The 26,722-nt window shown below is 37.5% G+C and overlaps 2 protein-coding genes across 3 annotated transcripts in view; one reads left to right on the forward strand and one right to left on the reverse strand.

Moving 5' to 3' along the window:
- Positions 1 to 4,288: 4,288 nt before the first annotated feature.
- On the reverse strand, positions 4,289 to 7,056 carry mrps16 (mitochondrial ribosomal protein S16). Its single transcript, XM_035662794.1, has 4 exons — positions 6,890 to 7,056; positions 6,654 to 6,684; positions 5,188 to 5,454; positions 4,289 to 4,673 (listed from the first exon to the last, which is right to left on the reverse strand). Exons 2-4 carry the CDS (start codon positions 6,664 to 6,666, stop codon positions 4,546 to 4,548), a joined length of 408 nt encoding a protein of 135 aa, XP_035518687.1. The 5' UTR covers positions 6,667 to 6,684; positions 6,890 to 7,056; the 3' UTR covers positions 4,289 to 4,545.
- Positions 7,057 to 19,391: 12,335 nt separating this feature from the next.
- The window catches only part of pax7a (paired box 7a), a 44,279-nt gene continuing 36,948 nt past the window's right edge, over positions 19,392 to 26,722 (forward strand). The window contains exons 1-4 of one of the 2 annotated variants that reach the window (XM_035662375.1): positions 19,392 to 19,842; positions 21,167 to 21,402; positions 22,155 to 22,284; positions 22,725 to 22,853. In XM_035662375.1, coding sequence (XP_035518268.1) covers positions 19,755 to 19,842; positions 21,167 to 21,402; positions 22,155 to 22,284; positions 22,725 to 22,853 — 583 coding nt within the window. In that variant the 5' untranslated portion in view covers positions 19,392 to 19,754. Of the gene's footprint in view, positions 19,843 to 21,166; positions 21,403 to 22,154; positions 22,300 to 22,724; positions 22,854 to 26,722 lie in introns of both variants that reach the window. The other variant, XM_035662374.1, reaches the window with a different exon arrangement.

Raw genomic sequence — 26,722 nt, forward strand, 5'->3', positions numbered from 1 at the left:
GAAGTTGAACTTGTGTCTTCAGTAGATGTTTGAGTGGAATGAGTAGTGAATGTAGATTGTGGCTCTGTGGATGAGGACATCATTGTTGCAGATGTTTCCTGGCTGGTTGATGGAGGCTGAGTGTTGCTGGTACTTAGTATCGAAGATGAACTTGTGTGTTCCGTAGATGTTTGAGTGGAGTGAGTAGCGAATGTAGATTGTGAATTTGTGGAGACCTCTGCATTTGTTGATGAGGTGATGGTTGTTGAGGAATGATCAGTGCTGGAAGGTCTTGTAACTCCATTTGTGGTGAGCGTCAAGGTCAAAGCTGTTAAGTCAGTTGTTGCTGTGGCTGTTACTTTAATAGTCAATGTAGTTTGTTGCTCTTTGTGCGAGGAGATCTTTGTTGTTTTTTCGTTGCTTGTTGCTGGAAGCTGTGTTTTGTTCTTAGTTGTTAGTAATGTTGTATTTTCTCGTGCTTGAGTTTCTTGAGTGAAATTGGTCTTATCAGAAGGAATTGTTGTAGCCATACTGCTTACTGATTTCGTAATATGGGTTAAGTCAGTAGGGACGGCTTCAGTGTCAGTAGGGACTGATTTTGTAGAAGGCAAAGTTGACCTATTTGTATCAGACTCAGTAGACGTGCTGCTCATTTGCTGAAAATGTAGTAATTCAGTTATATATTGCTGGTCAGTGTCATTTAATGCTGTCCTAATTTGCAAAATGTCTGACGATTCATTTGTCATGTTAATGCTTGATAGACTCTTTCCTTCATGGTTGCCTGCTGTCTGTGGTTTCGTCCATGTTTTGTCAGGTTGATCTTGTTTTTCATTTTGATTACCTGTTAATAAAGAGAATATTTGTGCATGATAAATATATTTTCCAGTGCAGCTAGAGCAGCTTTCACCACAATTTAATTTTCAAGTTAAAACAAAGGTAACATTTCATTTTAAATTTTATTTTAACCATGCTTCCTTGGAACTATTCCAGAAATTATAATCAATTATTTCTGCAAATAATCATGACGTAATCTTATTGGTTCACGTTTGGCCGGTGTTAACTTTGTTTATCTTCAGTGCAGAAGTTGGCTTTTTGACTCAGTTCTATATAATAATAACTAAGGTCACATCAAATAAATATCCTTTCTGTCAACGTTTAATAGGTCATATGTTACTTATCTCGGGCACATATCTAATGTCTGTGTAATGTTTTTAATCTTACACTATGCAGTTTCTTTAATTATTAACTGAATATGCCAATCAGTCCACAGTATCAGTTATTTCCCTTTAATATGAACTGTATTGCTTTCATGGAAGTTAAGTTCCACCTATTAAAAAAAAATTTAAATTTCAGCCTAAGATTATCTGAGGTTGTTAAAAAATTATTTCTCTGAAAAAGTTTTTGAATATGCTTTCTAAAATACATCCAATAAAACATTACTAGATAGGGGACTTATAAATTAAAACAATTCATGAATGACCATTTAAAGTAGTATTCAAAATTTACATTAATGTTCCAATAATAATAATACAAAACAATAATAATACAAATTACCTGTATTGTTTGAGGATTTGGGTGCAAGTTAACAGTGAGGAGCAGAGTCTTTCTATTTGTACTATCTGCATTTATTGTTGTTATTCTTGAAGAACTGTCAATACTTAAATAAATAACATGTAATGGCAATATACAGTCTAACAATATATATAATATTATAAAAGTGTGGTAAAATGGTTACATTCAAAATAATTCTTCAGTAAATTGATAAGAATAACACAAATCCCAGACTTACCTCCTTTTTGTGTAAAGAATACGCAGACTGCAATCAGCACGATGACCACTAATGTAAGGATTAGAAGAATGGTGGAAAGCCTCCTCCGATTACAGGAACCCAAATAAATCCACTTTTTCATTTTCCCATGCATTCAGGTAATCATCCAAAAGATGTAACCCTGAAATACTTCACCTGCTGCAATGTCTTTCACTCCATGAACACATGCAGTACAATGAAGCAGAATAATTTAGATGTTCTTCAATTTTCAATAATCTCTCCTAGTACTTGTTGGTGAATTTGTAGTTAAGTTTGATCCTGTTGGCAGTTCTCGTCATATAAACAGTTGTCTGTCAGTATCAGATCTACTTTATGTATCAATGATCAACTGGTAAACTGAAGTTCTTACTGATATAGTTCCCTCCCTAAGCAAACTGTTTTATGTATTGCCACATGGTGTTACAGCAATATTTTAAGTTCCCTGAAAGTACACTCACACCCTATACATGCTTGTTTTCAAAGTTTCAGATCATGATGATGCTGAAGTGGACAAGGACTAAGGTGTGAGTGGGTGAGCTGAGGGTGGGTGTGATTCTAGAAAGAAAATACTTACCCAATGTATCATCATTTTCAATGCCACCAGTGAGATTTAATATGCACTGTGCAATTCCTTGCATTTTTCATACAGTACGTGCTAAGGGTCACATACATAGTGTATGAACCAATATGCTCACTAAGAGTGCATTTTATTTTAATAAGTTAATTATAAAGAATGTATATTATAAGTTAATTATATATACAATTATATATGTATATATGTCTCTCTCTCTCTCTCTCTCTATATATCTATATCTTGATAAAGATATAGATATATATATATATATGCTCTTTACTTATTTAATTAGTTGCTATATTTTCATGTTACGTTGTTGACATTTATTTCAATCCAATATTTTCATGCTCTGACATCACTGGACATGATGATGGTCACATGACTCTAACCTAGGGGGAGTTACATTGAGCAACATATTGACAACATAGCAATTTGAATAGATGTTATAAATAGACTGTTAAACATGATCCCAGCAATAGTCTCAATAGCACCAGGAACAATGTGCTCTGACGAGGTTAAACACAAATATTCCTCTTGATCTTTAAGATACAAGAGGTTTGGGTAAAGCTCTCCACACCTCTGTTTGCTTATTAGAAAATCATTTATGAAATGTCACGCAGCAATATATATTTTTCCTGTTCATAATAAAACGCAATACTGGAATAATTTCGTAACAAAATTTCTGCCCTGCCACTTTGTAATTACAGTTAAATTTGGAAATGCTCAGTACGTCAACATGTTAAAGAATAATAGCGAATTTTATTCCACAATCCTAAAGTAAATCCAGCAATGTTAATAGCAGCAACACTTTCATTTGTCACCTGGGTGTTGTTCAGTGTGTCTTGGCTCAAATTAGTCTTCTTATCACTCCCTGACTGACACAAACGACACTTGTTGTTTGGAATATGGACCTGTTCAAGATAGAACAAGCATGCAAGGATAGGAAAGTGACAGGCACAGTGGACAGCAGTTTATACTGAAGAAAAATCACCTGATATGAATTATATTTCAATTTGATTTGTGTTTGTGGTACTTCATGGAATTATCTGTAAAACTGTTGTTTAATAGTGAACTCCACAGCCCATCTTAGAGTTAATTTATAAAATAAATATATATATAGTAATAAGGTTGTGTTTTTGAGGTCCAGTCCCCCACTCAAGTACTTATTGTTTTTCCAACCTAATTCTTGTCCCTCTTGTGGTCTGATAAACAGTAATGCAATCAAAGTCAGTGCCCCATATTTCTATTTTCAAAGCTACTGTAACTGTCATATTGTGGGACCTGTGGTCGTGTGTGTGTGATTATGCTTTAGAGAGATCAATGTGATAGTAATTATGATTTTTTCCCCCATGTAAATCAGCTAAAATCTATTCTGAAACTGATTATTTACTGTGAGTATGATTTATTGTGCATTTTGGTGATCATCAGTACAAGTTAGAGCTGACAGCATGACCCAGACACACTTGGTGAACTTATCTTAAATCTGTAATAGGGGAAATGTCACTAGGTGGTTTCCTCTGAAACACTAAACACTATCGTTTCTAAACATATAGTCAAACATTATGTGACATCTTTCCGTGAACATTTTCCAGTATACAAAGGTAAAAGGGTGGACAATTTGCTATTGAGCCAAAGAGGAACTAAGTGCTGTAAAGCTTGCCAATGATCGTATCAACAAACCCACCCTCTTCTCATTTCTTTCTTTCCTTGTTAATGTTTGACATTACTGACGTTCACTTTTGATTCATGTGTGCACATTCAAATGTATGCTGGTCAAAAAAGAAAGAAGACCTACAGAAGGAGGAATAAATGTAGGTTCATGAATCAGGATAAAAGCAAACAAAACAAATTTCTTGACATTCTTGCTGCGTCTTTAAAGGTCAGAGTTATACAGAGCACAGTGGAGAAAATCTAACCTCAAAACAATGCAATGTTGAAATACTTTATTTAAATCACATAAAACAGTAAATACAAACAACTGCCTGTTATCGCACTCCACTCTCACCAACATCACATGAAGCTATTGAATCAGTTTTAATATGAATTGTTCATAGCTGCTATGGAGCTGACGTTGCTATGAACAGTCCACCCAACAAGTTAGGAAACCAATCAGTCTGTTCTTTCTCCAAATAACTGCGACATCCTTTTGTTCTGGACAGTCACACACAGTCCTCAGCTTTAATTCTCACACTTCAGCCTCCTTTTGAACCTCCTCGAGATCTTCTGTTCTTGTTTCTGTCAGGACCGTTTGGGCTCTTTTACGCTCTGCCTCTGTTACTGTCATCGGGTGCAGAGGGAAAAATCCTGCCAACCCTACGGAAAGAAAGAGGGGAGAGGAAAACCACATCTTTCACTACAAGCTTTTCCAACAAACTAGAGACATTGCCTGGAGTTGCCGTAATCTATTAGAACGACAGCTGATACATTAAAATTTAAAGATAATTTTATCTCCTTACAGCCAATTTCTGGGGAACCAGCTGAGTAATACATGGATGCTTGTTTAATCAGTATCTGTACAATGCTTTACAAACAGAGTGCATGGATGAGGTGTTTCAGGGCACGGTTAACCCATAAAAGTACCAATCATCATTTATAGTTGCAGATAATATAGAAAACAATTCAAAGTTTCAAAGAATAGTCAACACAGACAGAGGAGTGAATTTCTAGATAAATATTACGTAAAAGGTGTGGTGCTATAAAAGTTGTGGATGAACCTCACTGATTAAACAAGCGACTTTAAGCAGAACAATTCTCAGGACAAGCCTAAAATAACATTGAGCAATGTTGATCCACCTTAGAAGAACACGTTTATGTAGTGAATACACACCTAGAAGTTTGGCCACTGGCTTTGTAGGGTGTGCACCACAGCCGATCCAGTATTTTATTCGGTCAAAGTTGAAGCTGACAAGTTTTTCGTTGTAGATGTTTGGGAGGGGGTCGTAGGTGCCCAGCTGCTCTAAATATTTTCCATCTCTTGCCCTTTTGTTGTAAGCTGCCACAATGCGATAAAAGGGTCTGTTCGCTTGTTTGTGGCCTGCAAGAGCCAATCGGATGACAACGTAACCCCCGTGGTAATTCTTTAGCAGGAGTGATGCTGCAGAGGGAAATAAGCACAGTAAGCACGGTCAAAGAGAACAAAAAAATTGTTTCTTGTAACTGTTAAACACCTCCATGCATCAGTGAGAGATGGATAACCTGCATTCTCCAGTAAAGGTTGTACTGTCAGAGGTCTACCTTACTGTGAGTTATTACCTCAAAAGCATTTTTTATATTATGAAATCTTGAGTTCATCTTATTTAGCAACCATATGTTTTCCAAATCCCTGATTCCATCCTGCTTCAATCAGAGTCACTTTCATGAACAAGATGGAGGGAACTCAAGTGATGGGAGGAACAGTAGTACCTGCTGTGGTTTACTGTTCTTTTATTTTGCCTGTTGATTTTCTCTTTTATTGTAAAACACTAACATTTGATGTATAAAAAGGTGCAGTTGACAGTTTATTACATATACCTAGCTAAGACTACTGCACTCTACTGTAAATCCAACATTTATAATGTTTAGTTTTTGTTAGTTAAATTTACTTTTATTGATATGGGGTGGACAAAATATAAGAAACACTTCGAAGTATACAGCAATAAAAATCAAAACAAAAACACCTGAAACTACCTCTAATAAAATGATCAAATAGTTAAATCAGCACATCTCAACAACTAAGCATTATTACCTTCATAGAGGTAGGATTTAAAAAAGGACTGTTGTGTTAGACTGCGTTCATTTTAGCTATGTGTACCTAATGAATTGGCAACTGAGTGTATATTTATATAATATTATAAATAATGGCAACTATTGTCTCCTTTCTTGCTTCTCAAATGTATAGATCTGCTCATTTTAAGTAATTTCTAATTACATATGTTTGGGGTTTGGACTGTTGGTGAAGATTTATTAGTCACCTTTATGTCTCTGAAGTTGTAATGGGCATTTTTCATTATTTCTGTCATTTCATAGATGGAACAGATAAATCAAGTAATAAATCTAGTAAGAAATAATTATTAGTTGTAGTACTATAGTCATTAATAAAACTTACTTCACTCCAGCTAGTTTTTGTTCACTAACTTAAAAAGCAGTCATATTTCTGAGGATGCCTTTATGCTGAACGTATGATTACACTTATTCTTCATGTTATGTTTGCTTCTCTTGCTAAACCTCTGCCTTTGTGTTCAGGGTCCCTGCTGCCACCAGACAAACACAAGTTCACCATCAGGATGAGGCCGTTCACAATGTGTAGCTACTCACATAAATGAACCATGGTGCTGACTGGATTACCCTGCAACACACAGAAAAAGTCACGTTTTAAATCCAAGTGCACATAAGAAACAACACCAGCAGTGCGCGTCACACTGTTATAAATGCACCACATGTCCGATAACCCTGAAAGTGTCATTAAATGTCAACAGTAGAGCTCTGTAGCTGTTAGCTGGCGGCTAACAGTACAGCGCTGTTTAGAAATGAGCCAAAAGTCAGAGAAATACCTCCGTGGATGTTGAACGAAGTGAAGCTAAATCTCCTCCGGTGTCAGCCCTTTGAATCCGGTGGACGGCTGGTGAAGTAATAACGTTAATAGCGTTAATAACTTTATGTTTTCAGCAGCTGAAGTAACGTGACATTTGTCAGCGGGCGGCCATGTTTAAACAGGAAGTTACGTAGCTGCCGGCCAACTGCCTCCACGTCATTGCGTCGCCGTGACGCTAGATGGCGACGTTGCACTGCGCTCCCACTGAAGGCCTACTTCACTTTGTGCTGCACACTGACTGTGTATATGAGAATATATGAGAAGTTTGTAATGTGAACGAAACGTTTCAGCCTGGAAAAATTAGGAATTTATGTCTTGAAAATGTCAGTGAAAAGATAGATGGACAAGTTTTAATACTGTGGTTTTATTTTTGTATAGCATTTGTAATAATACACTAATATGTTAAAATCATGCATTCAAAATGTTAGGTAAAAGCACATATTATCAACAAAATGTTCTAAGAATATCAAAAGTTGAAGTAAGACTACTTGTTAAACAGAATTACCCCTTTTGAGTGTTATTGGCAACTGTTACTTCATTATATGTTTGTATTGTTATCATTAGTGCATTAACATGTAGGTGGAGCTCATTTAACCTAGGCTGCTTTACTGTTGGGCAGTTTAACTTGTCATATTTTATTAACAGATCTTTTTTGTATGCCAAATCCTAAACTAGTAACTACATCTCTGAAATAAATGTAAAACTAATACATATATTTATACAATATTAAATATTACCAATATAGGCATATAAAGTAGCATTGAATGGAAATGCTCAAGTAATTTAAAACTGCCTCACTTTTTTAGAATGAAAATTATTGTTTAAATATAAAAAGACTGATTTCAGGGCATTATTAGTGTGCAGCAGCCACATTTATTCTACTCTTGCACTCAGTGATCAAACAGGTATATTATATGTATGAAGTATTTACATAGGATGTAGATAAATGCCTAAAATGTGTGGATATGTACTTAAATTAAGAACTTATATAAAGTTTCTAGTTTTAGATAATTGAGCTGGTCCAAAGATAATATCAAAAGCAGTACAAAAATGATATTGTTGCCAATGTTATGGCTTTGTATTAGAATATCATATTCTGTTCTACTCGCGTTGTGTGTGTGCGTTGTGTTTTAAATCAGTTTCCGCTGTTGACCCCAGCAGAGATGAAACCCTGATTTCCTGAGTGCGTTCATGAATTCAGGGGTCATTGCTTTGCCTGATGTTGTCCGAGTGCACAGACATTTCTGCCCACTGGGAGCCCAACTACCCCCCCCAGTCTTGGAACATGGTGATTTCACACTCCTGTTGTGTATAGCTTGTTTTTCTGTGTGTGTCCCTGTGTGTGTGTGTGACAAACACATGGTCCTGTGAGGAGAGGTCACTGAAGACACACAAAAGAGATGGGCCCTGTTTGTAATTCTGAAAATATTCTACTGTGCATGTGTGAGTCTTCATACATAAAGCCAGTAATGACTTTTAACTGATTGAAAACACACATTACCTATCAATACTTGTAAATTACATATTTTTCTCTTAATTGAATCAATTGATTTCTTTTAATTAATTCAATCAAATATATCTCACATGCTCTCAGTAAATGATATATACAAGGTTGTTGTTAATGGTTAATGTCTAACTAACTTATCTAAATGAGGAAGTATTAATAAAGCACCGTAAATTATGTAAATGCAAATTATTTTACAATTTTTCAAGGTAAACATGACAAATACTAAAGACAAACTTACCAAAATGAGGAGTACTTAATAGTATAGTCAACAAATCAACGTCACTTATGTCACACTATTCAAACACATCTTTAACTGAAAAGAATAACACGATTACAAGGTTATTAGTTGAAAAAGATTTAAAAATTTTGTCAGTTTGGTTTGTCACAGAAATAATTTCAGCATCCAGACAAACAACGTAACACAAAACATTTGTTTTTCAACAAACAGGGCTGAAATTTGAAGAGGAAGGCGTCAATATTGAGTTGACCACGTTTTTTTCTGTGGACAAATCTGAAAATAAATAGAGGCTTTTACACAGTTAGGCAGCAAACGAAATGCATCTTACATGGTGAATCGGCAATGCGTGATTATCTGAACGGTGACATTGATTCTAGTTGTGGCTCACTCTCTCGTGAGGACCCCATGCTCTTTGGGATACCAAGACGAGTTGTTCCTCCTCTAATCATCTGTGACAGTTCAGTTAGAGACGCTCAGATGACCAGATATTTTACTTGGAAAAAGCAAGAGAAGTCTTGCTTTAAACGAAGAAGGATTGCTCCAGACACTGTAGTCAAAGATGTCTGAAATTAATTAGATTATGTGGAAGAGGCTACTAATAGTCTTTCTTCTAAGCACTGATCTTGCTCTTACATTACTTACATCTTACATCTCACAAACACCTCTCACTTCCTCTGTAAACTGAATTAAAGCAACAGTTTAAATAATATGAGGTTGTGGGTTCATATAGTCCCAAACATCTTTATATGTTTTCTTCCGTATCATTTTTAATTTTTGTTTGTAGCGTTAAGTTTATGATAATAAAATAAATAAATTGATAGACACTGCATGTATTAGCTATTTCCTTATTTACCAACTCTGTACCTGGTTGTGCACTGAAGTTCATACTTTAGTATTTGTGACACAATGACAAATCACAGGAATTTAAGGAATACTCTGACATTTTGGGAAAGATGTTTATTCTCCTTTTGGTTGATAATAAGATAAGAAGGTTAATTCCACTCTATCTGTTAAATATATATATAAAGCTACAGCCAGCAGCCGATTAGCTTATAGCACAAGACTGAAAACAGCTAGCCTGGCTTTGTTCAGAGGTAACAGACTCGACCTACCAGAACCTCTAAAGCTCACTTATGACTGTTAAATCTGGTTTGTTTAATCCACACATGAACTGAAGTGTAAAAAACACTTTTCATTGTTAAATGAGCATTTTGTGCCGGCTATTTCTTCTCCTAAAATGCTCTTTCATTGAGTCACAAGTTGACGCAAGTCACATACGTAATGTTATGAGACTTTTGGTTTCACACAAGACACAAACTGCAGTCTCCTCAGTGTTTGTTTGACCCATCCCAACCCAACCACCTCCTTACGTGGACATTTTCATTCCTAACAATACATCACCTGATGCAGATGGGTTACATTGGAGTTACAGGGTAGAATAAAATCTGCTTCATTTGTCTTATACAATCATACACAGTGCAATGTGAAACTATTACTCTGCATTTAAGCCATCCTAAGTATAGGAGCAGTATATGACCAACTCTGAGCCAGTGCCTTTGTTCATGGGCTCTGACTGGAGAATTAACCTAACATACATAAACTTATGTTCGGGGCAACTGGAGCACCCAGAGAAAACCCACACAAATCAAACCCAAGACCGTCTTGCTGTGAGGTGACAGTGCTAACCACTGATCCACTGTGCTGCTTTAAGAGAACAGGTTTGCTAGCTGCTTCTACCTGTTTCCAGTATTTGTGCTAAGGAGAAGACACTGCAACATTAACATTCACTTTCTCCTGCCTGTTGAATTATTTTGAGGCTTCTGGTTGGCTGGAAGCAAGATACCTTTGATGGGACTTCCCAACACAGAAAGTACTGTATTAATATTAATGTATACAGGTTGAGCAATGTTGCCTTTCCAGATCAACAAACACTAAAATTCACTATTCAAAATGGTGCAGTCAAATGTCCAGATCTCTGTCCTTGTTAAGAAGTAAAAGAACTGAATTTTCAATTCTTGTAAGAGGAACATTGAAATACTACATACAGCAGGGATCTAACTTATGTTAACCACAGAATCACTGTGTCACCCCACCCCTTCTAATAGCTTAAACTATTTAATGCTACTTACTGCTGACCACCATTGCTGCACCAAATAATACATTTTCTAAGGTAGATTATCAGGAAACAGCCAATCAAAGTGCTTCTTTGGATTGAAGGACAAGCAAAGTCTTCTGATTGCCTTTTGATAAACAGATCACTACTAAAGCACACAACAGTCTATGTTTAAGTTTAAGATTCCTGCAAAGACATGACAAATTTCAGATAATCCAATAGATTTAAGGTTAATTTATGTGCTCGGTAATTTCAACAAGTATAGCTATTTTATACAATTACAACTATGTTATATTCTATTAATATATTATCTGTTTGTATACTATGGATACTTCACAGGAGGCGTTAAAGGTGTTGACTTCATCACATCGTGTACATTCACATCGAGATTCAAAATTGTGCACTTCCGGCCACATGGAAGTTTTTTATGTTGTTGTTTCAAGTTTGTTTTTTGAAATTAACACCATATGCATAAGATTCTTCAGCACGGTTAGTCAGAATAATGGATCCTTTCAATAACAGGCGCCGTGTGACTTCTTGTCTGTAAGCTCTTTGTGATGCTCTCTGCTTTTTTAAGCATCTGTGTCCAGCTCGAGCAGACATAGACGTTATGGTTGCGGAGATCACCTAATGGAAAGACAGGATTCGGTCACAGATGGGAGGTCAAGTGATCTCCCTTCTCTGGAAGGATCTTTCAGATGGTTGTGGTGAGACTAATTGTGATTGCATGCAAAATGGATGCATTACTTTTATCTTCATTAACAAAGAGACTTTTTCTTTTTCTGTTCCTCTTTTTCTAAGATTCTTCTACTCTTACAGCTTCTGATTAAAGCAAAAATGTTCTGTGTTCTTTGGAATTGAAAGAGGCGTGTGGTCACTTGATTCAGTCAACAAAGTAGTGAATGTTGTGGGTGATACACAACCCAGTTTATTAGACAAATATGTTAAAAGTCATTAGACTCTAATTTGCAATACTGTTTCTTTGAAAAACTTGTCACTATGAAGTAAAAGTGTAAATTTTAAAAAGCGTGTTGCCAAAATGGTTACTCTGGGTTCCCTTTTCATACACAGATTCAACCTACAGTTAAAACTTTGCCATGTTATTCTTGATCTTGGGCACAACACAACCAAAACTGCTTTAACTTTAATATAGTCATCCTAATCTTGTAGGGCTTGAACATAGTCTTCAAAGACCAGGATAAAGCTACAGAAAGCTCAACTCAAGGTTGATCATCTCATTAAAATGGGGTTGTAAACTACACTTTCTATTTGGTTTTAATACTTTTATTTCTTCTTCAGCACTGGAAACAAGATTAAATTTATTTAGTTTGGCCTAATAAAAGCAAATGTTTTGTGAACATGTTTATACTCGTTGAATAAATATGCCTGTCTGATTATAATGCTCCCTAACTTGAAAAATTAAATTTTGAAGGCCGAAACAATTGCCCATTTAACCGTTTTTAAAACCAGTGACAAGCTACATTGTGGTGGTGAGTTTCTCTACACCAAAGCTATCAGGGAGGATAACTATAATTTAAAGTTAAGTTAAGTTAAACAACATTTTGATTGATTTGATGGACATGAATTGAAGATAAAATATTGTGCTCAGTCACAGACAAATAGAGGGAAGAAGAAAGCTGGGCCACATGTATTAGTTGAGTACTACTAAATACTTTAGTAGTACTCAACTAATACCTCAACTGCACTGCACTTTCAGAGGGAAATACATATACACTACATTTATTTGACAGCTGCAGTCAGATTGCATATTCAGATACATTTTAAAGGCAAATCATATTATCAGTATATAAAATATGAATATATGATATATATTAAAATAGCTCCTCAAACAGCTACAACATCAAAATGCTTCTTAATTTTGTATGCATCAGTGATAATGATTCAATAATATAATAATATGGTAAGTCTTCAGTTCTTTAATTCTTTAAGTATACTTTGCTGATAATGCTTCGGGACTGCATTTTAAACATAGGACTTTTGCTTATAATTAAGTCCACTAAGTACAAAAGGAGTTCACATACCCAAAACTATCTGAATGCTGCATTTTTTCTTTTAACTTAATCAAATTCTATGTTCAGCTCAAGGGAGCAAATTCACTGACATTTCAGCTATGCCTTCAACAGTGTGCAATAGTCATTTAGCTATATTTAATAGGATCTGGGTTTTAAAAAAACTGTGACGCTCTATTTAAGAATGCTAATAATTTACATTATGAAACAATTAACTGGCAGAGAGGGCAGACAGGGTAACTATAGCTACTTTCGGGTAATATTTGGTCACATTCAGTCGTCACATCATATTGTGATTTCTGCTATACAGGGTCGTGACCTGCTTCCTGTGCTGCTGCTCTCCCCAGACCTCTGCTGGCAGAGCTGAAACGGCAGAGCCACACTGGTAGGTTGTGTGAGAGGACAAGTGGATTTGGCATGCACATCAGAGCGTGATACCCAAGCATTTTGGTCCTATCACATGCCACACACACACTCACACACTCACACAAAGTACAACACACACAGAGAGCATTCTTGGTCGTGTAAAATGGATTGTAACACTGGCCACTGTAATGAAATGATGCCAGCAACCCACAGTGTTCCTTTGCAGCCAAACTCACTAAAGGTTTCAGTGTACTCTCAGCGTCCAGTGTTGTTACAGGACTTTCAACAACTATTTTTTTTTTACATTGTAAATAATCTGTTTCTTGTTCTGACTGCAGACAAGGAAGCAACCGTGTTTACATTTTACGAACAACTTAAAATTAGAGTCAAGTTCTTAATTTGACCAATAAAACATGTTTCAATTAATAGAAAAAACCTTCTGGTTGTTTTTTAGTCAGATCTTTGAAGGGATTTTGAGCAGAGTGACAAATATCATCAGGGACAAATTCTCCCAAAATGTTTGGTCTCAGTCATGTTCATGCATGCTTCAGGGAAATCTGTTCATCTGTGATCTTTCACATTTAGGTGTTAGTGTAACCTGTTTATTGAACACCCAGTAGCAACACAGACTTACTCCTTGTGTAACTGCAATGATGCCCCTCTCTTAGAAAAACTGACACTAAACCAAAAGCTGCCTTATCTTAGGGACATCGTAGGCGGCCATGACAAGTTATACACCATTTAAAATGTTGCATTATCTCAATGCATTTGTGCCGGTCTGAGGCGAATCATCAAAGACACGAGATCAGCAGTTGGCTATGACATGGTACCTTGTTTATGCACAACTCAGAGTAGCAGGCATTGCGTTAAACTCTCACAACCAACGCCATCGTTGCATAAACAAACGTTAAACAAACTGGTGAAGTGAACGTGTGATTTAATGTGACAGTAAAACAGATGGAGGTCCTTTTATTGGTTCTCTGTTGCGTTAAACAGAAGAGGACAGGTGAGCTCTGCTGTGGGGTGATAAGAGCCTCGGGATATACAGACAACAGGTTTCTTAACGTAGTCCTATTGTGTAAGGAGGATAAAGGAGCACTGTTGCACTTCCCAAGACGCAGTGGAGACAACAGTCATCATCACTGGCTTTGTCATGTGCCTTGTATTTTCTGCTTATTTGTTCCTTGTTATTTTCTGGCTTCAAAGTGTAAGATCGCTCTCATTTGAAGACTTCAGATTGTCTGTATTTGTGCAGTGCATTGTCCACCATCTTTATTGTCTTCCACCTGTTCCCATAGTGCTCGAGCTACATTTGCACTCTCTTTCTTTCCTCCAAAAAGACCTATCTCCAGTGTCACATCACTGGCTTGTGTTGCTTGTGCCAAGTGAAGGTGTTATTGAGGATACACAGAATTCACACTATAATGAGCAGTGACAGGATGTCATCCACTCTGCCACAGATCAACCCCCAGCCCGCTGCTGCCACCCCTGCACCCACCTGCACCCATCCAGCTGAGTCCGCCTGTTTGTGTGATGTCAGCCCGCACACCTCGCTTGTTTCCACAGAGTTGTTGTAGCCACAGAGAAGATCGGCCTGTTGATGATGTCGCAATAAGGAGGCAACATTCACTCTGTCCCTTGTTCCCCAGCTTGACCTGATATGACTGAGTTGTCTTCTCAGTTTTTCCACAGTTGTGCCATCATTTGGTATTTTCCTTGTCCTCCTTCTGGTACCTCTGATCTCCTTGGAATTCAAAAGAGAGCTGCCCTCTCTAAGTGGCCTTTGGCTGTGTTTGATCACTGGTTGAGTTATAGATGTCTCCATGACTCATAACTCAGACGCCAGACTCAGATGTCAACATAACATATGTTGTTTTCCCGCTCCCCTACCACACATTGTGCGTGAATAAAGTATGTGGTGATGTAGGAAAGAGTAAGGGATTGTGCTCTAAAGCGGCAGTTCCTGAGCTTTTTGGCATCAGATATCCCAAACTGAAACTCAAATACTCTACGTGACTCGGAGGTGAGTTGTGTCTCTCCTCTGATTGAGTTTTTTTTTTTTTTTACAAAGAAAGGTTCTTATGCCTTCAGTCCTCTTGACCCAGGGTTGGGAACCGTTGCTTCTCTAAAGGGCCATTTTAAAAAGCCATTGTTCTACACACTGTAGTTTTTATGGTTGTATGAAATGAGGTCCTCTGTTGTACATTTGAGGATTTATTGCATTTTCCAAACCAGCAGCCTTGCCTTTGCAGACTCTATTTTATTATAGCTCTTTGTTTCTTATATATGTACTGTATAGAGCTGGCTAGGAGGAGACTGAACAGCGGGAGTTCAAGCAAGGTTCACACGTATGGCTAACTTGTTCCAAATGAGTGTGAGGAATGCCTGCGTCCTTGCTCTCCTTATTAACCAAACATCACCTTGTCAGACCCTACATGCCTGTTCAGAGCTCCTCCCTGTGCCACACATAATGAGATGACTATCTCAAATCAGCTTTCTTTAATTAGAGTTACACCACAAAGTAAGCTTTTCGCCAGTCTCCTCCTAAGAGCGCATTTTATACGCTCTCTCTCTCTATCGTGATAAAATAATTCCCATAAGGAAGTGATTACACATTTGGATAATTCTGAGCAGATGTGAAAATGTCTCAACAAGTTAACAAGGCTGTGGTGGAAGTCACTGTTGAAGCAGCATGCAGCAGCATCAAGAAACTATATGTCCAGAGCCTTGAGCCTGGCAGTAGAGGTAAAATATGAATGGATGGAAGATGATGATAAAACATGATCGATTGTTCACTATTTTAGGGACTTTATGCACTCAGAAACCGCCTCCCTGAAATTGTCAGGTGGCTGTTTATCATAGTGACCACTGTGTTGTATTTGGACAGGCAGATACTGCACGCATTACTTTCTAATTCAGCAGTGTTGAGGCCAGCCATTGTGGAACAAAAAAGGCAAAAAAACATCTTCCATATTGTCAACAATAAACAGAACTTGCCTTTAGCATTAATATGCCCACACAATGGAAAAAAGCTTCAGGATACTATTAAATGATATTTCTTTTCTTTTTTTTTTTTTTTTACAGTTCAGGCCAGCAGGGTTCATAAGACTGCAGGAGATGCAGTGTTTGTCTGAATGTTTACTGTGCTTTGGGTTTGTTTAAGAACTAAATTGTGAATTGATTAACGTCCTGTTTTTTAAACTCTTGTATTATTTCACCATCTATATTAAAAAAAGCCTTATTTCTTTTTTATTTTATGGAGTTAATTTAGAGACAATGTAGAACAGAGGATCAGCTCTGACAGACATCTTTCAGAATCACATATAATCTAAACATATTCTGCAAGCCATTCTCTGAAGACAAAAGGTGTTGTTTAGTTGCGTTTAACACTCCACCCTTGCTAACCAAAAGATAAAAGCATTGTTAAAATTTAAATAGAGTAAAAAAATAATGTTTATATACACTTAATGCCTGTACTTCTCGCCTTTGTTCAGCTCAGACAAAGATAAAGACTAAATTGGTGATGCCTCTCATCAAAGGTGTTTTGTGCTCCTCAATGTGAATAACTAAACATTGTGTATGGAGAAAATACATGTAGATAGGAGAGAGAGGGGGGGTGTTCACCTACAAGCAAAAAAGAAACTTTGGTAATTGCCATAACACAAATAATGAGAGGCTATGTGGAAAAGTGTTTGAAGAGCGGTCCTGATCAAGATAAGATTGGAGACATTATCGAGAGAGAGGAAGTGTTTTTCTGTCTGCTGCGGCTGAAAGGAAACTTAAGTGACAGAGTTACTTATATGAGCCAGACGCTGAGCTGAACCCTGCAGAAACAACCAGGCTAAATGGAGTTTAGGGTGTGACGAGGACGAGTGTGATTCAGACACCGCTTGTGGTCAGATAATACAAAAACACACACATTAGGACTACAAAACTGCTGTTTGGAGCAGCATACGGATCATATAAAGGTGTCCTTTTCTAACATAATTCAAGTGATGGAAAGAGTGAAGCAGTAGTCGCCCACTAGTGGACATTGTGCCATAACAATATGAAAATATTGGAATCCCAAACATAAAAAAAGAAAACTACAAGAAACTACAACTATAAGTCTTTTTGAAATTAACTGTTTTTGCTGTATTGTTGAGCTCTTATAGGGCCTAAATGAGGAGGCTTTAATAAACTGTTTTTCTATTCAACGCTTTTGTTTTCAGTTCACTTCTAGCTGAAGTTACTTTAAATTTAGATAAATATTATGATTTTACATTCATCATCTGGCCTCTTCGCATGAAGAAAAAATTGAACACAAACAAACAACTATAAAATATAGTGTGATCAATGAAGTAAAGTAAAATCTGGCAACTGATCTATAGTACAACATACTTGACTTTTTGAAAATTGGAACAGCACAGTATGTTGATTCATATTCTTGAAATACTTAAAAAAGCATAAAAGCATTAGAATATACAGGATACACTGCAATCCAGTTATTTCTGTCCTACAAGAGAGAAAAAAACACCTGTGTCTTTATGTTTGCAAAAATACTACAAACTGAACAATACATTCATAATAATGTATAAATATAAATACATTTTGTAAGTGATGCAAAATTTCTCTGCACACTGCAAACTCTTTTCTTTTGAGTGTAATTGTCAACAGCTGCAGAACAAATGAATACCAGGCTAATAATGATTAGGATAACAGAGGCAAGACCTGGTGTATGTGAACCAATCATTTTTGCAGGGCGACGGGATTATTCGCTTTATTTGCGTGTCTGTGTGATTTCAAAAACATACCTGTTGTAGCTTTTAGAGAGAGAGAAGTGAGATATTTGTAAAAGAACATGCTTTCCATAAGAGAAATTTGCCATTGTTTGGATTTCACATGATTGATGCTTGACTTAATCCAGTGCTCTTTGCGCCTTCCCAGGAGGGTGAGGCGGTCTCTTTGTGCTTTTCTGTCCCATGTGAAGCAAACCAAAGCGGGAGAGTGAGGGTCATAGCTATTCGGCAGGGTACCAGATCCTTCCCACCGGCACATCTGCATGTGAAATCGCCATTTCACCCCTCCACACTCCCTAATTGTTGCTAAAATTATTTGTGAAATTGCCTTCCACCAGGAGTGTTTTCCACGGCAATTGTCACACAATTTTATATGCACGGTGGGCCCACAGAGTTGACACATGCACCTCTTCTTTTCTGCCATATGTGCTCTTTTTATTCGAGTTTAATAGTAGCGCATTAATTTTTTTTAACAATTACCTTTAAGCAATTACTCTTGTGCGTACTCGAGGGCAAGTCAACCTGTTGTCATCAATAGCGGGTCGATCCAAATGTTGTAATTACCTCAAAAGCTATAGGAGCGATTTAGATGTTCATGCTGCGCACATTTACTTAATTGAAAGGTTAACAAGCCAAAAGCATCTTATAGTCTAACGTTCGCCAAGCAGGGCTGCTTTTTGCGCAGCATTTGTCCATTCAGACACCACATCATCAACTCCAGACTCAATTATTTTGGGCCGTGATTTTTATTCACACGAGGCTCTGCGTGTGCACCGGTGCATCTATGGAAGAATAACTTTGGATGCAGACGTTTATAGACTATTGAGGTTTAATCGAAAACAGGATCCTTTTGGTCAATGAATTAAAATATTTTTTCCAAATATGAAGTTTTTTTAATCGGAATTTCATTCTTTATTTGCAGACATTATGAAAAGTCATATATTTTAAGAAACTTGAGGTTGTGTGTTTTTTAAACGAAATTATTTGTTTTAATTTTTAGCTTTCTTTGCTGTTATAGATGCAGTTTATATGGACTATATGCTTTTTTTTAATTCACTGAGATTCTCCTGATCAATCAAAAAAATAAAGAAAGAAAGAAAGAAAGAAAATCATAATTTTTAAAGCATTAATATTCCACAGGTTTGAACAGCTGAATGTCACGGAAGCAGACACATTTAGAAAAGACAGGCTTTAGAATAACATTTAGATATAATAACATTTTGAGCTGGTTTTTGGTGTATGGGGTCTTATGAGGGAGGCAGCAGTGAATTAAAAGTGAAATGTGTTACTCTGATTGGTCCGTCGGCTTCTGGCTAAACCCACTCTCTTTCATCCATAAAAGAAAGGCCAGGGAGCCTATGGGAGCGCTCGGCTGTCTCCTCCTACGACATGCACGAAAGTTGGCCACTTAAACTACTTCCAACCAGCCAGCAGACATTATACTGAACCCAAACTACACCCAGGGAAAAGAATAACAGTGCATTTCCCCCCCACCTCACACACAACTTTAAGAACAACTGCTCTATTTTGCATTTTTCTATTATTTTATTTGTAGCTGCCGTTATTATTATTTTTGGCTCGTCCATCGCACCAGAGGAGCGCATCACTTTGATTTTTCCCCCGGTGGAAGAAGGGCTTGTCCAGTTTCTCCGCCTGGGATTGGGATTTGACAGCAAGACTCAGCATCTGTTCGAGCATTCGAGCAAGACATTCCGGGTTTTTATTTTTTTGACTTGGACTTTGTGAGAGTAGCAGGTTCGAGTCCGTTGTGTTGTTTTGTCTGAGTAGCTAAATGATGGCTACTTTACCAGGAACTGTGCCTCGGATGGTGCGCCCTGCGCCGGGCCAAAACTACCCCCGTACCGGTTTCCCCCTGGAAGGTAAGACAAATGACAACATGTGTGTTGATGTTTGAACTTGTGCTGTGACAAAACTCCTCGGTACTCCGCTCTGTCAGCCTGATATTCATACTCGGAGCACAGTTTGTTACCGGCGACATGCTGGGAAATAAAAAGGTGGGTGAACAAATACGACCTCCAGTCAGTGCTGATTAAAGTTAACAACCTGAATCAAAAGTGAATTATAGTTGGAGGAAAGCATCAGTTCGTGCTTTGAAAACCAACCAGCCCTTTAACATATCTTATATTCATTCAGCCTGTTATTATGTTATTGTTTATAAATGTATGAATGTATGTATCTGTATTTATTTGTAACTGATTTGTGTTTCTTGGAGTTCAGACATATCTTCTCCCTGTAATTCCTTCTTATTGCACAGAATATACTTCAATTATTTATATTAATTACGATTAATTACGATTTTATTAATAGTATTATTAGTAGCTATTTGTTTTATGTTTTTGATCCTTTGACTTTCAAATTATATATGTTGTATTAATAATAATTTTAGGCCTACACAATAAATTTAATTATTCTTTGTGCTAAAATTGCAGCCAATCTAACATTAATTTACCTTTATAATCCTTTAGCTGAAAGAATAATCAGATGCTTTTTTTTCTCGTACATTTTAAGGAACATTTCTTACCAGTCCAACTTTGATTGTTACACACACACTCAAAAAAAAAAAAAAGCAATCTAATTGGTAATTTTATAAAATTTCGATGCCCACACTCAAGTCGTCTGAACATATGGGCGGAAAAAAGATCACTTTGTATTTGCATGCATTTATGGAAACAGTTTTCCCATTACACCCAGTTCGTGCTCAAGTGCTCTGGACTGAAATGTACAAAAACCACGTAGCTCGCAAGTTACTCGAGCTCCGGGATTTGTTCAAGTGTCCTGCTGCTGGAAATGGCAATAATACACACAGCAAAGAGATGACTCAAAGGATCACATCAATATTTGTACAGCATGACTAGGAATAATCAAGGTGGGAAGTGTCACCCTCTTTAGTGTCTCTTGAATGTGAAATTGGATCGTGAAGTGGCCTCGGATACATCCTGTCAGCCAGACAGACGCTGGATGAATCTGGCACGACGCTCTCTTGAAAATGTATAATATGATAATGTGCGTAAACTGCGTCCCATTAAAAGTCAGCAACACAGCAAACACGCCACTATTTGACAATAACACAAGGCTGAATTACCTTTCATTTATAGCCTTGGGTGGAGTGAACATTTGAAAGCTTAAGAGAACTGTTGCTGTTTTTGTTGTTTTTTGAGACTTTTGTTGTTTATTGTGGCGCAGTATCCACCCCTCTGGGCCAGGGTAGGGTGAACCAGCTCGGCGGTGTGTTTATCAACGGGAGGCCCCTGCCAAATCACATCCGACACAAGATAGTGGAGATGGCCCACCACGGCATCCGACCCTGCGTAATCTCGCGACAACTGAGAGTTTCTCACGGTTGCGTCTCCAAGATCCTCTGCCGATACCAGGAGACCGGATCGATCCGTCCGGGGGCCATAGGAGGCAGCAAGCCCAGGGTGAGTGGGATCCAGGAACGGGTCTGTCAGTGGGGTCCCTCACTGCAGAGCGAGGTTTTGCGTCACGAGGTGCATGACACCTGAGTGAGCTCAAAGCTGGTGTTATTAAAACAGCCTGATGAGAGCAACGAGCAAGACCAAAAATAATGTTTTTATCTGGATGTCTGATATCTAATATTAATAATAATAATAGTAATAATAGTAATAATAATAATGATAATAATAATGTGCCATAGCTGACCAGTGACTTATGTGTCCTAAAATTACAAATACATTGACATTACAGCCTACCTGTAACATCATTTTTTTGGATATAACGAACTTGCAGGTGATATTTTGTTTTTCCTAAATATAAACTAAATTATGAAATAATTTACCTAAAAAAGAAGTTAAATAAATAAATTCACTATTATTTTTTTGTCTTTCATGTTTAGTAGTGATTGATTGTACATATTGTGAATATTTAATACTAAATAATGGGATTTTTCCATTATATTATTTTGTATTATACATATATATATTTATATATACTATATGTGTGTAAAATAGGCTATTTTATTTATAGTACCGTTCACTGATACTATAATATTCCTATAAAAAAAATCATAGGTCCACATAATTTATAGTTTTATAGGATCACATTTTTTGTTCTTTAAAAATTCCTCTTAATTAAAACTGTCTGAAATTTCTCCTTTTCCCTCTTTTTTTTGTTGTTGTTTTTTTCCTGCCTTTACACCATTTCAAACTTAAAGCAGGTGGCAACTCCTGACGTGGAGAAGCGGATCGAGGAGTACAAGAGAGAAAACCCGGGTATGTTCAGCTGGGAGATCCGGGATAAGCTGCTGAAGGACGGGGTGTGCGACAGAAGCACAGTTCCTTCAGGTGAGGCTTCATCTGGTAAGCTGCACTTTTTTTTTTTCTTATTACGAGCGAACACTGCAGCATCACTTCTGAACATCACTTTGAATCCAACATGTTTTAAGCTCCTCAGTTACTGATAATAAAATGATTCAGTGTAGCAAGAAGCACACCTATAGCTGTTTGACCCAGAAAAAAAAATCACCCTGTTGGGGAAATATGCCTTTGCTGCTCGATAGTTTTTTTTTTTTTTAAATTACTGCATTTACAGTATCATTTTACTCCTTTAATATAGAGTTTTATTTTAAACATTTTCTCAACGCAGCTGCTTCATGTAAAACTTTTTCCTGTGCTATTTAATTTTTTTTGTATGGTATCCTTCTAAAAAAATGTATGATAGGATTACTATGGTTCTTTTATGGGTTTTAGGGCTAATCACCCATTTACCTTTTTGTTGCCATTAGTGAGCTCCATCAGCCGCGTTTTGAGGGCCCGATTTGGCAAAAAAGATGACGAGGATGACTGTGATAAGAAGGATGAAGATGGAGAAAAGAAAACAAAGCATAGCATCGATGGCATCCTCGGTGATAAATGTAAGTTAACAGCAGAAAGTATTTGGCCCTTTTGTATATGTCTGAAATAACTAATTATTATTATTATTATTATTATTATTATTATTATTATTATTACTATGTAGAGTATATCACAGCCTTGTAAGCAGGAAGTAATTGTTTTAAACAGACTTCCTACTTTACGTCCTCTTGGGAAATTGTCCCACATCCGAGCTGCAGCTAAACGCAGAGAATTTGTTCCTGCTTTTAACTCCGAGCCAGCAGTTGTTCATTCACTCAATTATTTATGAGAGCCTTGGCAGAAGGTATTTAACTGCAGAAAATTAATTTGTGTAGCGAATTCCTCCTCATTCATTCACTCATTTAACGACCTCTAAACGACAGCTGACAGTTGACCCATTTCACAATCGATGTCAGTTCACTGACATTTCACCACTTGTCAGTTAAAGTGGAAATCAATGTTCATATTATTATTTGCTCTATTAGTAATGCTGCGAGGAGGGAGAAATAAAGCTTTGATGCAGGTATTCGCTGTCAGTGTTTGTCAATAAGATTATAATAACCTTAAAATGTAGTGGTATCTCTTGTGGTATTTCTGTAGTATATTTTACTTTTTTTAAATAAAATATTGCACGTGAGAAATGACACATTGGGGGAATTAGATTTTTTAAATTAGAAAATGTGAGATTGTTTTATTTTGTGAGAGAGTTGTTTGACATTTTACGAGACAAACCTCTGATTTTATTGTCATATTTTATTGTCACATTATGTTTAGAGCTTCACTGTTTTTTCTTGCCCATGGTGTTAAAAAAAATGCTTCCAAAACCCTATAAAGGTTTTGCCCCTTTTTGATGATCAAACATGACTGAATGGGGTTTAGATAAGAGTTCACAAAAGCCTCCCTTTTTCGCCTCAAAAAGACACTGCCAAAATTTTTTCAAACTTGAAGATGAACTTCACCAGAAAAACCTCCCCTCCATTGACGCTTTTCTAAAGTGAAGAGTCCGAGGTACAAAAGCAAATCCTGGAAAGCAGGGCAGCGAAAAGGAGAGTATGGGCCCGTCCATTCTCATTCAAAAACCGGGTAAAAGAGAGAGAAAACTTTGGACAAAGGGCAAGGAGAGACATAAAAGGAGATGAATTATTCAGTACGCCCCGCTGGTAGATAGTTTTGTAATTTTATATAATGGCCCGTTGGAGAAGAATCAGTTGATAGCGTGAAAACGGTCTCTTTTTTCTGTCACACCACGCATTAATGTTATGAGAAAAATGTGACAATTTTGTTGCAAATGTCTCCAGTGTTCAAATAGCCGGTCTGTAAACCCTGCTGGCTGTAAATGACCAACGTTTTTTTTTTTGAGACTCTGCTCGTTACGCACAACTCAGCCGCGTAAAACCGAGGACACGTTTTTTCTTTATAGTAATGTGATAGTTTGACTTGTAAAGTGTTAACTACATTATCACTGCATTATTGCTGACTCTCTAATGTTGGTACAAAATATCCTGCTTGTAGTTTTTTTTCCTTTTTGCGCTGCTTGTGTTTTAAATTGGGACTCAATTACGTTGCTATAAAAAGAGACGCACCCTCTGCGTAATGCAGTTTAGACTACCGGCATCCGGATGGCATCTAATAATGTTAATACTTATTAGAGTAAGCACTGGAAACGATGGTTGCTGAATAGGTGGCTGTGTTCGTGCCGGGTGTAATAGCTCGCAGGCATGGTAAGAAATGTATTTATCCCCAATCAGCCCCTCACTCTCCGAGTTTGAAGCACAGCCCTTATGTGGAGAGGGGTTTTAAAGCAGATTAAATAGAGCCTTTTATTTCTTTTCACTTTCATCTCAGAGCGGAGCTCACAGTGGCTCGCCCAGGGCACAAAATTCATGAGATTTTTTTTTTTTCGTTTACTTATCCAGATTTTAAGACTTTATTTATTTATCTATTTGTTTATTAGGCCTGTGTATTTGATTTTCTCAGAGGTTACATCACGGATTTATCCCAGCTCTAATCTAGCTTTATTAAACGTGTATTTACACTGCTAACCATATTACAATATTGTCAGTTTTATTTTGTTAAGTGGAGTTATTTCTCAGGCGAATATAGTGGTTGGGGCTGAACCAACCAGAAGTTAGCGTATGCACCGAAAATAGTTCCACCTTTTCACGCTGATGTATTGGTTTTATTATTCTAATTATTAATCTCGTGTGTGGATCACTGAGCAGAAATCTTGTTCCACCCAATTTAAATTTGATTTTATTTATTGGACAATGCAATTTAACATAGCTCCAATACAAACCATGAAACTGGTGCGCACTTTAATGCTCATCATACAGCTTTAAAAGCCTGTGCCAAAGTTTAATTACGGGCAAGAAATGGGGGAAATGTTGCACTACATCTGCGCAAACTTGGGCATCCCTTTGTTTTGCGCCACATCGCTCAGAAAGAGAAGGTGAATCAGATGTCCGGCGTCCATCTGCCACACTAATGCAACCAACCTGACCGTCAGATGAGGTGGAGACAGGCGATGGACACTTCAGCAAATCGCAGGATTACCTGAGGTCCTCAAACTAATTAAACAGATGCCAGGTGGGATTATTTCCGCGCATCAGGGAGGGAAAGTGACAGAGCAGCGGAGAGGTGTGAGGAAGTCAGACGAACCAAAGATCCAAGTTAGGGTTGGTTAAGAGGAGGCTACTGTTACATTCAGTGAAATGTCATTTGTAATGGGAGGAATATGATGCGCCCTCACTTTGTTTCAAATATATTTGGAGAATATAAGCGTCTCTAGCTTTTCCTTTTCCCATTTCTGTCTCAGTGCGTGCTGGAAGTTACCCATAAAGCTTTGTTAATTTACGTCAAACCTCAACAAATCACGCCAAAAAAGAAGCGTTTTCAGGTTTATCCTCCACTCCCAGGTACAACTGTGTTTTTCTACACAGACAAAGAAACACAAAAAGAATAATTTCTGCTGTTATTAATGATAAACTCTCTATGGTGATGAAAAGTGTGAAAAGCTGCCCCCTCCGTGCTCTCCACGTCACACACACACACACACACACACACACACACACTTCCCCTGCACGCACACACTCAGTCTCTAAGTGTATGGTAATATAATGTAGCTATATTTCGGGTCTAAAGCCGTGCTGAATGAGAAGGACAGGGGAATGAAGCGAGAGACCACTTCAAACAAATCCATCTGGAACAGTGTGTGAGAGAGATTCAGTGAAAGTATGGGGAAGTTATTTAGCTATTAATAACGTTTTTTCCTCAGGCATTGAGAGTGACTCCATCTGCACTTTCTCGCAGCTATTTGGCTGGGTGGAAATTGAGGGAGACCCAAATGTTGGGCAGAGATAACATACCCATCATAGCCCAGACCCTGCGCTGTGCTTCACTGCATTAAACTCGGATTAACCTCCCCTGTCCCCGCAGCCACTCAAGCCACATTTCACTGGAATTTACATCGGTAGGCCTACATTTCTTATAAAGGGGGCAGGAGCTGAAAGACACGACTTTATTATTATTATTATTATAGTTTGGCGAGGAGGCTTAACGTATTATTTCCAGTGTAACAAATTAGCCTATCTGGTTCCGGCGAAAGGCTAACAGGCAGCAACTATCGCAAACATACAGAAACATGAAAAGCCATTGCTTAATGGTAATGGAGTAACGGCATCAATTTTAAGCGAGTCGATTTATAGCTAAGTAGGCCTACCATACTGCAGGGAGACATTTCAGCTGGCAGGAGCCGTTTAAGTGGTCGGCATGCATTTTATGGGCTGAATAAAAAAATACTGAGTAGGCCCCTTAAGGATTCATTCCTGGGTGCTGCGCATTTGACTTTGCTGTCACATCCAGGATTAATATTTTATATTGTATAGCGACA

This window comes from Morone saxatilis, unplaced genomic scaffold, assembly GCF_004916995.1.
Source record: "Morone saxatilis isolate NCDOM2014 unplaced genomic scaffold, NCSU_SB_2.0 Contig18, whole genome shotgun sequence".
NCBI lineage: Eukaryota > Metazoa > Chordata > Actinopteri > Moronidae > Morone > Morone saxatilis.

What these genes read in the sequence shown, in the direction of transcription:
- mrps16 (XM_035662794.1), bottom strand. An exon ending in GCCAGTGGCCAAACTTCTAG is followed by an intron (nt 4,674 to 5,187) that starts GTGTGTATTCAC and finishes TTCTTTCCGTAG; the next exon opens with GGTTGGCAGGATTTTTCCCT.